The 12475-nt window shown below is 47.8% G+C and overlaps 1 protein-coding gene across 6 annotated transcripts in view; it reads right to left on the reverse strand.

The window, feature by feature from the left end:
• Nucleotides 1-3397: 3397 nt before the first annotated feature.
• The window catches only part of LOC125725299 (receptor-type tyrosine-protein phosphatase mu-like), a 149579-nt gene continuing 140501 nt past the window's right edge, over nt 3398-12475 (reverse strand). For all 6 annotated transcript variants that reach the window (XM_049002132.1, XM_049002130.1, XM_049002127.1 and 3 more), the window contains 7 exons: nt 11706-11855; nt 9685-9858; nt 8729-8860; nt 7539-7664; nt 7225-7388; nt 4535-4670; nt 3398-4238 (listed from right to left, as the gene is read on the reverse strand). In XM_049002132.1, the coding sequence (XP_048858089.1) occupies nt 4185-4238; nt 4535-4670; nt 7225-7388; nt 7539-7664; nt 8729-8860; nt 9685-9858; nt 11706-11855 (936 nt within the window). In that variant the 3' untranslated portion in view covers nt 3398-4184. The remainder of the gene's footprint in view (nt 4239-4534; nt 4671-7224; nt 7389-7538; nt 7665-8728; nt 8861-9684; nt 9859-11705; nt 11856-12475) is intronic.

Here is a 12475-nt window from a genome sequence, read left to right on the forward strand (position 1 = left end):
TTTTTTTCTTTGCCAATCCACGTGGACAGTTGTCCATCTGACAGATGTCAGCTTTTAGTTAAGGATGAACGGGCAGAATACTCCGCGGTCAGGTAAGCGGAATTCCACAATAAGCCAGCCTGGGCTCACTGCTCTCTGCCATAAATATACTTGTGGATATTATTCACTAGCACGGTGTCAATCAGCGTTGCTATGCCGACGATACACGGCTCCGTGTGGAATATTTCAGCTTTCTAACGCTGGAACCTATAAAGGGACAGGACAGACTGGATGACACCTCTTCCGCCTGCAGAATTCCGATAAGATGGAAACGGCCAGCAGGCCCCTAATTCACTCCGACACACATTCCCAGACTTATAGATGTATATGGATGCTGTCGGTTCTCCATGAAATACCTGTATAAAAGACTGCTGAAGATCACTTGAGCCTTACATTAAAATATTCCTACAGTGTCTTTAAGGTCTCAGTCAGGAAAAGTGCTGTCTGAACAATCGAGAAAAGCGCATCCATACGCTCATTACATTAGACTGTCTGCTATCTGGCTGTGAGAAATGTTTTCCTTCGCCTGGAGAAAACAACTCAGCTGTAGAATGCTTTACTAAATTTTAAGCACATGAACTTCTTAGGGTGGGAAGAAGGTCTCACAACTCTGGGTTTGCAGGCTCAGATCTCACCCCCCGCTCTTGTTAGTGTGACGTATGAATTTCTCCTCTCATTTGGCTGAACTGGCGTTTCTAAATTGTCCTGTGTGTGTCCAGCCCCTCCCTCTACCTCCTGTAGTGGGTAAGTGGTTAGAAGATGCATGAACATATAATTCTTGTCTTCATCTTTGTCACCCGATTGTCAGATATAGAGCTGAATGTAAAATAGCAATTTCACCCACAAAGCCCTTCACCAAGGCTGTGCTGGTGAATCTTAGCTGCGTCCGGCGTCCTCTTCTCAGTGGCGTTGTTCAAAGGATGCCAGTGATCATTAAACATAAGCCAGCCGTTGCTTCTCCTGCAGAGTTCCAGGTTTATATATAATAATGTCATGCTTATAAAAATACACTCGATGTCATCAGAATAATTGAAACGGCTAGTGACAGCCACTTCATCATTCCATATATCTCGCGGTAGCCAATAATCATTCAATTAAGAATTGCTGTGAGTGTGCGTGCAAGAATATTACACAATGCAGTCTGTACTGTGAGTGTGGCATTGATTTCTTAATAACTGATTCACCGAGTAAGTGTGAAGAAACAAACCATAGTACCAAAGTGGTTACCTGTTGCTAGGAAATGACACCCTGAGTTCTTGGACCATCTTTTACGATGATCGTTTTTTTGTGCGATTTCTTATCAGGATATTTTAGGCCTGGGAGAAATGGATCTCAGCCGGAAGCCCATCGGGGGGGCGTGTATTACCTTCATTGATTCTGCATGGCTGATATGTGTCTTCTGTGGGTCACATGACTACCCTAGTTTATATAACACCTAATGGGTGAAGACAGAAATTTGAATACGATGTGAGTAGTTTCTAGACTTTCCTTTTTAAAGCCATGTGATGTGTGCCCACTTTATTCACGCACATGTCTGTAGAAGTGGGTACTACAGTACCCATAATGCCTTATACTATACAATGTCAACCCATGCAAATATGAGCTGTTAATTTTATAAGATGAGATTGGGGGGTGAGTGTACTTTAAATATACAAAACCTTTAATACTGAAGGTTATAAACAGTCAGATTTCCCTTCTTGGCAGATAGACTGCAAAGTGTTATGGACTAAACTACGAACTTCTTTGAATTTCTTTCCAAGATTTTTTTTTTTTGCTTAAAATTAGAAGCTTCTTGTTCTTCTGAATTAACCGGGATTGTAACTGAAAGCCAGTTTGGGAAGCGCATCAGCGTATGTAAAGACAGAAGACTTCAAAGGCTGGCAAAAGCATTAAGTCGGAATATACTGTGAATCACGGATGCTGCTCTCACTTTACAATCCTCGAGATTTGTCACTTTTAAGCCTTAAGCATTCAGTTCTGGTGTGCTGATTTTGAGAGGCAGCGTAAAATCCCAAATAGAGTGAGATACCCTCTCTGTTAACATTCTGCTGGAGTGACCCTGACTGTGTCTGACCAAAGGCGTCTGCTTAATGGCTATTGATCAAGTCTTAAAGCCGATGGAATGGTATGAAAATGACCAAGAAAATTCAGCATCCACATGGTGTTGGGGGCGGGGGGGGGAGGGGATTTCAGGAATCCACTGCTTTAAAACCTGCAGGGATGAGTCTGAGAATGGCCTGAAGATTCACCAGTATACAATGCAAGTATGTTGGATAATGGCGGTCTCCACTGGCAGTGCACAGAAAAGAAAAATTTACACAAGACTGATCTGGAAGTATTGTGGTCAGATGGAACTTTTTTTGCCTAAAGCCTTAAATTCCACGTGTGGCAGAAGTCAGAGAACAATAAGCATACAGCGAGGTTGGGGGGAGGGCAGGCTCCTGCTGTGACAGCAGGCACCGGATATTCAGGTGGATTTGGAGAAAAAAAAAATTGTAGGGGAGGTAGTGCAAGTGATTTCTGTCAGGTACAGCAACAGAACTTTGGGAGGAAGTTCACCTTTCAGCAGGAAAATGACCAAGTGACACTGGCAGAGCTCTGCAGGGGCAGTCCTGACCTGGTGAGCATCTGGGGGTCTGTCCAAACAATCAGAACGACGGAGAGCCGGAGGAGCGGGGGCACAGCGAGCAGAGCTGGAAAACACACACGATAACCATCACGGCAAGAGGGGGCGCTGATGAGCCGGCCTGTTCACAATATGTGACGGTAAGTCACAAATTTTACATTTGTATTGTGTGAAGTCAGCATTCCAGTTTACAGTTAAAACATTTGCAAATCTGGAAATTTCCAAGCTTTAGCTTAACCACGTGTAAATTCAATTAGATGAAGCCTGATTAGCACTAATGAAATTTAATTTCGTAGATAATACAGGGAGGTTGTTTCTTAATGGAGTGCTGTGCTCCCTGGTGGCCGTGAAAGATACAGCAAGTGAACTTAGTGAACGTAGTCCAACCATCCAGCTTCCATTAGCTTATCCAGTACAGCGTCACAGTGAGTCTGTCAGGAGACACTCTAGAAGAGACGTCACTCAATCACACCATGTGTTTCTATGGATATTAGTGATTAGTTACAGACTTTCCATCTTCAAAAAGTAACAGACTGATTTCATATCCGATAACCTAAAAACATTTTCTGAGTTTACATAAAATGACATACAGTTGTTTTACAAAAAATGTTTTGGTGGTGTTAAAAAAAAATCTAATGAAAATATACTCTGCAATTCAGAGAATTCGGTGTCTCAGACAATCAGAGACTCAGGTGTGAATATAGCAATAGACTCATACTTACGTTTTAAGTGTCAGGTTATTTAAAATATTTTTTATTGAGGAAATAGCTCAAAACACCAATAATGGCAGATATATATGTATTTGTAAATTCCATACAAGATAAACAAAAGGCTAACAATATCTGTTCAACAAATCAAATCAAAATACATGATTGTCACTCAATGTGCTTCACAAAAGGTACTCCGAATGAATAAATAATCTACAGAACTCAAACTATTTACAGTATAAACAAATGGTGACAGGAACTGGAGCGTTTAAAATAAAAAAAAAAAAAAAGATTGGCTTTGGATCTCTGGATGGAACACAGCTTGAGCAGGATCTGGAGCCCCCTCCCAGTGCCGCCGGTGGAGGTGGGGGCTTCTTGCGTGATGGGATGACACTCGTAGAGATTACAGCACGACACAAAACATCTAGGGCTCCGGGTTCTTTACCAGGTAATTTCAGCTACATCATACTGCTTGTGTCAAGGAAACACAATAACCAAGTAGACAAATGCACACATTAGACTACATTGCATTCCCCACAAAAAAAAAAGGTTTTAAAAAAAATCAGGCGTTTCATCCACTGAGGACAAAGGCAACGACCAAAGTTACAGGCAAGAAGGCTGTTTTTTTTTTCTTTTCGTTTTTTTTTTTGTTTTAAGTACGGGTTGAACACTGTGCTCCAGCTGCTGGATGACTCGGAGGGACAGAACGTCCCCCCCCCCCCCCCCCCCAGGTAGCCGTCACCAAAAGAAGCCTGTCCATACAAGTGTCCCCTGGGCCCTGCCCCCCATCCAGGAAGCAGTGTCCCGGCCCTTTAACCAGAATTCAAGTATTCCAGTGCGACCTCGTAGCAGAACTTGTACTGATCCTAGAAAAAAATAAACAAGTATGAAGAGCAGATAAGTGTGAAAGCAGGCTTCTCACGTCAGCATTAAGCCCAAAATGATTATTAATGCTCCGCATCCTGTTTATGGATCCATGTATCGACCAACACCACGAGGTCAAATTGAACGTCAAGCCAAATCTCGATATGCTTGTTATTTCAGGAACCAGCTCGGGCTCAGATGTGTTATAAACATTAAAGATTCCAGCGAGGACCCACCACGCCTTGGGGGCGGCACTGCCAGATTGGGCTCAGACATGGTGTGCAGGCGGGCGGCTTACCAGCAGGTCCACCATATTGGGCTTGTTGTTCCTCAATGTTTTGACGGCGTGGAACACGTCCACCGAGCGCTGGTGACGTAGCATCTCGCAGACGATGCTGATGGCACAGAAAGTGCCACTGCGGCCTCCCCCGTTCCTGTGGGTGGGGGGGGGGTGTACAAGGTCAATGGTCAGCACCTTTTACGCGTTTTACACATTTCATTCTTCATATAAATGGAGACTACTAGCCCCAGACAGTAGAGGGCGCCCTTACTCTGTCTCACATCATTGCAGCTGTCTAACTGTGACTGCGGACACTTTCAGAAGTACTAACTCTGTTTCCTATTCAGAAATACAGATTAATCATCCATCTTCCAACTGCTCATCCAGCGCAGGTGGGTCTGGAGCCTGTCCCAGACAGGATTGGTAAGAAAGCAGGGGGGCATCCTGGACAGGATGTCTGTCCACTGCAGGATGCGCGCGCACACACACACACACACACACACACACACACACTGCTGGCAGACCAAAGCACCCTGACAAGCACTGCACAGCACAAAAAGAAATTATCGCTATATTTTTGTGATGCCTGTAAGATACGCATACATGCAGACAGGGAATATCTCAACCACACAACCCCCCTCGTGCACAAAAGGTGTAAAGTGCTGCTCATCGATCATTGAATATTCCTTGTAGGATACTACTACTACAACTACTACTACTACTACTATTACTACTACTACTAATAATAACAATAATAATAATGATACAGGATTTAGTGTTGCAGGATGCATTAAGGGCGATTGCAATTAATCAAGCAAAATATTTAGCTTAATTAAAACATAATAAGATTACATTTTACAAGGTTATGGATAATAATATCTATAGCAATAATAATAATAACAATACTAATACCAGACTGAATTGTAACCAGTCTTTATTTACCGAAGACGCGTGCTTCTTAAACTCTCCATATTTCAGCTCTATGTTTTGTCTTATTCCCATATGAGCTATTCCAGTAGGTGGTGCTGCTGCACTTCTTATCCTACCTTAACCAGAAGGAAACCAACTACCCTGGATAAAGCATTTTAAATCAAGTAATTAGAGTTTGAGGTGAAAAGCTAAACATCTTTTTTTTTTTTTTGCGCTGAAAGACCAATAGGGAAGGTCACCTCCAGCTTAGTGGAAGAGTTCTCATGTCTGTTTCCAACACCTGGGAGAATCCAGGAAAGCGGTGAGGCGAGGGTGGAAGGAACTGGCACTCTCCTCGAGCGAGTGAGCAAGCGAGTGACGGAGTACCAGCTTCTTCCACATCTTCTCCACTCTCTCTGATCATCTACTGTGGACCCCACTTTGTTCCCTGTTGCACTGGAACATGCTGGCCTGTTTACACGGGCATGCTGACAGCTCCACCTCTGTCGGGGACGTGGAATATTATCTCTTATACGATTCACCCCCATCCGGAACGGAGCAGTTCCACGCAGCCGGGCAAGAGAGGACTGAATGGCCCTCTCCTGTCCAGCACAAGAAAAGGCAGTCGTGATCATCCAGTGACATTTACCCCCACCCCCCCCACACACACACACACACACACACACACACACACATACCACCCTCCATCTCAGCAGGACATCCTCCTTCTAAAAAGCAGGAACTGAGGATGACAAGAAAATGAAGCATCGCACCATGATTTTGGGGATGGACATTGGGTGAGTGGCACTACCCGCATGGGGGTTGGGGTTACAAAATGTCAGTGCTGGCTGCTGGGGGCTGAAGTGACAGACATAGTCTAGCCTTCATCTCTATCATATGTCACATGTCCCAGCTGCTGCCGGTACTCAAACAGAGGTGGGTATGGAGTACCTACGCTGACTTCCTGGCTGAAAATAACCTGCTCCATCCTTCAGATTAGAGCCAAAACAGATGTTAAATATTAAGACATACATCTATATTTCATAGAGGCACCGCGTGCGGCTCCATGCCAAACTGAGACATGGACATCGCGCAGGTATTATCAGATATTTATTGGCTAGAGAGGGAGATGTTTCCTTGGTGACAGATGCGGACGGAGTAGACAGCGACGCTGGGGCCCCCACATAAATCCTGAACCCCGAGACGTGTGTCCCTGTTTAATGTTAATGTCTGCTGGAGGACATGGGGGGGGGGGGTTGAGCGGGTTGCTGCCGACGCACTCTGGAAGCTGCAAGACTATGTAGCCGCATCCCTCCCTCTATCCTTGGGATAAACAGTCTAAGATATATACATGAATCAATGCCAATTCTGTATATCTATTCAGAAGCAGCTTGCAGGGTGTCAGTCATCACGGTCCAATCTTCTGACAAATTAGCATCCCTGTCTTCCAGCTGTCTGCGGACTGACAGCGGATGTTTATGCGGCATCACTACAGCGTCACCAAGCGCATGCTTGCTGGCCTGACTTGATTTTGTATTTACTAATATTGCAGTTTTACCTGTTGACATGTCATACTTATGCATGCTTTTAGCGCGTTCTTAGGATGCTTTATTCTATTCCTTCACAATAACATTCATGTAATTTTTTTGCCCTCATTTTAAAAATTGATTTAGTCTAATGCTCGACTTTCATGAACTTAGTGATGAACATCAGCTCATGTACCGACCAGGTCCGGTATGTCACATGACCAGTTTTGAGCTCATGTACGAGACGAGCCCGTGGGTGGGGGAGGGACTTACAGGCAGTGCACCACGGTGCGGCCCTCGCCTCCGTCGTACTCCTCCTGCCACTTCTCCACCTGGCGGATGAGCTTGAGGAAGGAGCGCTTGGAGACGGGCGTGTCGCGGTACATGGGCCAGCCCAGGAATTGGAACTGCTGGACCATGCGGTAGCCATCCTGGGGCTGATACACACAAACAGGAGTCAAACGGGAGTCAAACGGGAGTCAAACAGGAGTCAAACAGGAGCCAAGCAGGAGTCAAACAGGAGTCTCTGGGCCACCTGGGGGCAGATGAGGCACCGTGGAGCAGGAAAGCGGGGGTAGGGGACTCACCCGTGCAGCGTTATAGATCCGGAATATCCTACTGATAATGTCCTCCTCCAGGTCCGCGGACACGAACTCCACCTGAATGGGGCCGTGGCGATGAACCCCATTCTCTGGCCAGTACTGAGGACAGAGCTGTCAGGTGGGAGGGAAGAGAGTGAAACAACCAATCATCATGTGCATACCAAAGATAAGTATCAGCCAATAAAAGGCTGCGAGGAATCGCGCTGAGACATGAGGGTGTCTTTACGGCTACATCTGGGGTTCAGTCTCAGGTTAGAAAATAAACCCTGTGCATGGGTTTCTCCCCCAGGGACGGAGAACAGAACACAGCGCATAGCTTTTTGTAGTTGGGAGTGTGATCAAAAGGCTGAATGGCAGGTTTTTTTTTTTTGTATTGATATTCTGGCCCCTGGGAGCTCCATCATGTGCCGGGGAAGCAGCGGACAGCATCCTTGTTTTCCCACTCGCTGACTCGTCCTCACGCGAGGAGCGGAGGTGGTCCTACAGAACCGCAGACGGCCTAATTTGGAGCGTGGGGCCCACGCATGCCGGCCTGGTGGGAGCGCGTCCTTCCTGCCACATCGAATGGCGGTGCTGCTGATGCTGGGTTTCTCAGCAGCTCCACCTGCTGCCCCAGCTACAGTCAGAATAGCGAATGAAAGGGCCAGTCACTCAGAGAGCATGGCTGAGGGGGAAGCAGCTCCACTCCACGCTTTGATCCCCGGCTGTGTTGACAGGGCCGCAGGGCTGTGCTCCACATAGTCTGCTTCACACACATTCTCCTTGCTCCACAGTCTGCCCTACACACTGTCCAGGGCCCCCACACTATTCCACAAGTCCTGAAAACTCTGGTCTATGTCACCCTGTCTTCTTCTTGTCGTCTCCGTCACCCTATCCTCTTCTTGTAGTCTCAGTCACCATGTGTATTCTCCACCACCGCATCCTCTTCCTGTGGTCTGCTTCACCATGCTCATTTCTAGTAGTCTATGTCACCACGATCCGTTCCAGTGGTCTATGTCAGTGTCCTCGTCCTGTGGTCTACATCACAGTGTCCTCTTCTTGTGGTCTACTGTCACCACGTACACTTGTGGTCTATGTCATAGTGTCATTTTCCAGTGGTCATTGTCACAGTGTCTTGTGTAATGCATGTTATCAGCCTTATTACAGTCATAAGCTGGTAGGGTCTGGTGTCCTACCTGAGCTGGATCCACGTCATTTAGCATGACCATGGAGGTGCAGTGGTAGTCCAACACCAGCCTCCAGAAGTCCTTCACTGTGTTGGGGAGGGGATGCTGAGTGACGATGAAGGCAGATGGCTGCTTGTAGCTCTGTGTGACACGGTGAGAAAAACAAGCAAAGTTAGAAGGGAGTTCAATTCCCCGTCGCACAGCAATTTCACAAGACAGCGACAGAAGGGCAACCAAATTAGCCGATGTGCAAACAGAAATCCACATTCTTAATTTCATTCAACTCTGTCCTGCGTACGGTAACCTGGGATTCCAGAAGCTTTTTTTAAATTTTGCTAACAGAATCAACCACTGTAATTTGACTGCCTTTGCATACAATGCTGGTGCAATAATTTAACTGAGTAACAAGGGAACGGTAGTCTTATGTCAAAATTAACACAAGCAACATAGTCTTCTGGGTTGCAGAGTAACTGGACATGATCGCCTTCATTTGGGTTCCTAATGAGGACACCATGTAAACCTCAGGGCCTCTACTGCTCTTCAACTCGTACCCCGTTTGATAATCACCGCTGACAATGTACTCCTGAACAGGGACACCATGTACACACAGACCTAAACCACTTCAGGCACTCAGTGTGACTATTTGGCACCACAAATTATACCCTAAGTGTATGGATGAGCGTGCACGCTTAGAGAATCCATTTCCAGTGCAGAGGTGTTTGTTTAAATACAATGATAAACCCCCCCTTCCCCATTTCCTCCAGCTACTCCGGCTTCCTCCCGCAGTCGAAAGACGTGCAGTTAGGCTAAGTGGACTCTCTAAATTGTCCATAATGCATGAGTGTGCAAGTGTGACTCTGTGCGTGTTTGTCCTCCGAGATGGACTGGCATGCCGTCCAGCCACGTGCCTAGTGCTGGCCTGGATAAGCCCCACCCCCTGCCTACATTCCGTAGGGGCCACCTACATCCATGAGCGCGGCGTTGATGTAATTGCTGCTCTCGCCGTCGATGGTGATGAGGAAGGGCAGGCAGCGGTCGGGCGGCAGCACGTCCATGCAGCGGTTTTTCTCGTGGTTACGTGGTAGCAGGGCGATGCTGCAGTCCTCCACCCGCAGCGTGGGGGTCACCATGTTCAGCGTCTTTGGGGGGTGGGGGGGTGGGTGGGAATATAAGAACATAAGAACTATACAAACGAGAGGAGGCCATTCGGCCCATCAAGCTTGCTTGGGGAGAACTAAACTAATAGCTCAGAGTCGTTAAAATCTTATCTAGCTCTGATTTAAAGGAACCCAAGGATTCAGCTTGCACTACGTTATCAGGAAGGCTATTCCATACTCTGACCACATGCTGTGTAAAGAAGTGCTTCCTTAAATCCAGTTTGAAATGTTCTCCCGCTAATTTCCACCTATGGCCACGAGTTTGTGTATTTGAACTAATGCTGAAGTTACTATTTGGTTGAACAGCATCCAAACCTGTTAGAATCTTATATACCTGGATTGGATATGTCCAATACGGTCCAGAAGCAATACAGGACATGGACCGCAAGTCAGTCCTGAAGTGATAAGTTGAGTAATAAGAGAAAGTTCCAGATCCCAGCATAGTGGGAACCTCCGCATTCACCTCCCTGTCACCTCATCACCTCCCTGTGTTCCCCTGTGTCACCTCTCCATGTTGTCCCATGTCAAGTCCAGGTGTCACCTCCTCATCAGCTCCCCATGTTCCCGTGTCACCTCCCCCTGTCACCTTCCCATGTTGTTCCGTGTCAGCTCCAGGTGTCACCTCCTCATGAGCTCCCCATATTCCCGTGTCACCTCCCCCTGTCACCTTCCCATGTTGTTCCGTGTCAGCTCCAGGTGTCACCTCCTCATGAGCTCCCCATATTCCCGTGTCACCTCCCTCTGTCACCTTCCCATGTTGTTCCGTGTCAGCTCCAGGTGTCACCTCCTCATGAGCTCCCCATATTCCCGTGTCACCTCCCCCTGTCACCTTCCCATGTTGTTTCGTGTCAGCTCCAGGTGTCACCTCCTCATGAGCTCCCCATATTCCCGTGTCACCTCCCCCTGTCACCTTCCCATGTTGTTTCGTGTCAGCTCCAGGTGTCACCTCCTCATCAGCTCCCCATGTTCCCGTGTCACCTCCCCCGTCACCTTCCCATGTTGTTTCGTGTCAGCTCCAGGTGTCACCTCCTCATCAGCTCCCCATGTTCCCATGTCACCTCCCCCTTTCACCTTCTCATGTTTTGTGTTAGCTCCAGGTGTCACCTCCTCATCAGCTCCCTGTGTTCCCCTGTGTCACCTCCCCCAGTCACCTCCCCATGTTGTTCCGCGTCAGCTCCAGGTGTCACCTCCTCATCAGCTCCCCATGTTCCCCTGTGTCACCTCCCCCTTTCACCTTCTCATGTTTTGTGTCAGCTCCAGGTGTCACCTCCTCATCAGCTCCCCATGTTCCCCTGTGTCACCTCCCCCAGTCACCTCCCCATGTTCTGTGTCAGCTCTAGGTATCACCTCCTCATCAGCTCCCCATGTTCCCCTGTGTCACCTCCCCCAGTCACCTCCCCATGTTGTTCCGTGTCAGCTCCAGGTGTCACCTCCTCATTAGCTCCCCATGTTCCCGTGTCACCTCCCCCTGTTGTTTCGTGTCAGCTCCAGGTGTCACCTCCTCATCAGCTCCCCATGTTCCCGTGTCACCTCCCCCTGTCACCTTCCCATGTTGTTTCGTGTCAGCTCCAGGTGTCACCTCCTCATCAGCTCCCCATGTTCCCCTGTGTCACCTCCCCCTGTCACCTCCCCATGTTCCATGTCAGCTCCAGGTGTCACCTCATCATCACCTCTCCATGTTGCCTCATGTCACCTCCTCATGTCACCTCCCCTTGCCATCACCCCATGTCACAGCTCCACGTCACCTCACCATGTCACTACCCTGTGTCACCATTCAGTGTCACCGCCACAGGTCATTCCACCCCGTGTCACCGCCATGCTTTGTTTACCCGGAACTCCTCCTTGATCTGGCTGGAGTTGGTCTGCGGGTCCAGACGGTTCATGTCGTAGTAGACCGAGCGCAGCTGGCTGGCAGGGATGGTGGTGTCTCCACACAGGCAGGCTTCCAGTATGGCGTCGTGGATGAACACGTACTGCTCCTGGGGATTGAGAGAGGAGCTCAGTCTCTGGAGTTTATACCAGCATATAGTCTGCCACTCTACAAGATCACCTGTTATTCGGGGGGCAGTCTGCTCTGAATGAGAACTCAGCACCATACACCTGTGGAGTTTCTTTAGACTGCGGCAGTATGTGACTCAACAGGATCAGAAGGTTGCTGTTTCAAATCCCAATGTCAGCAGATAGATTTCAGCTTTGGGTCCTTCAGCAAAGCCCTCGATTGCGAGAGACTGGGTGACCCCTGTTTTCTTAATTGCGCGTTGCTTTGGAATAAAATCGTCTGCTAAGTAAATGTTTTTATTAGTGAATGTAGATCCTGTTGGCCTGAACGTGAATCCTGGCATATTAATTAGCTATTATTTACAGCTGGGATTGAGGACCACGGTAACGCGGCGTCCTTTTAAACATTTTCTCCCTTCCTCATGCAGCAGAGAGGATAAATGACTGCCCTTTTGCCATGCTCTTCCTGGTGGGGGAAGCTGACCCCTCTTCACACGCTTGACAGGCAGACTGAAGTGCCCAGAGCCGCGGTGCAGATGTCAGGCGCAATCAAGCAGGAAAACCGTATGGTAAAGGCTCACGCAGAACGCAGCTAAAACGC

This window comes from Brienomyrus brachyistius, unplaced genomic scaffold, assembly GCF_023856365.1.
Source record: "Brienomyrus brachyistius isolate T26 unplaced genomic scaffold, BBRACH_0.4 scaffold64, whole genome shotgun sequence".
Taxonomy (NCBI): domain Eukaryota; kingdom Metazoa; phylum Chordata; class Actinopteri; order Osteoglossiformes; family Mormyridae; genus Brienomyrus; species Brienomyrus brachyistius.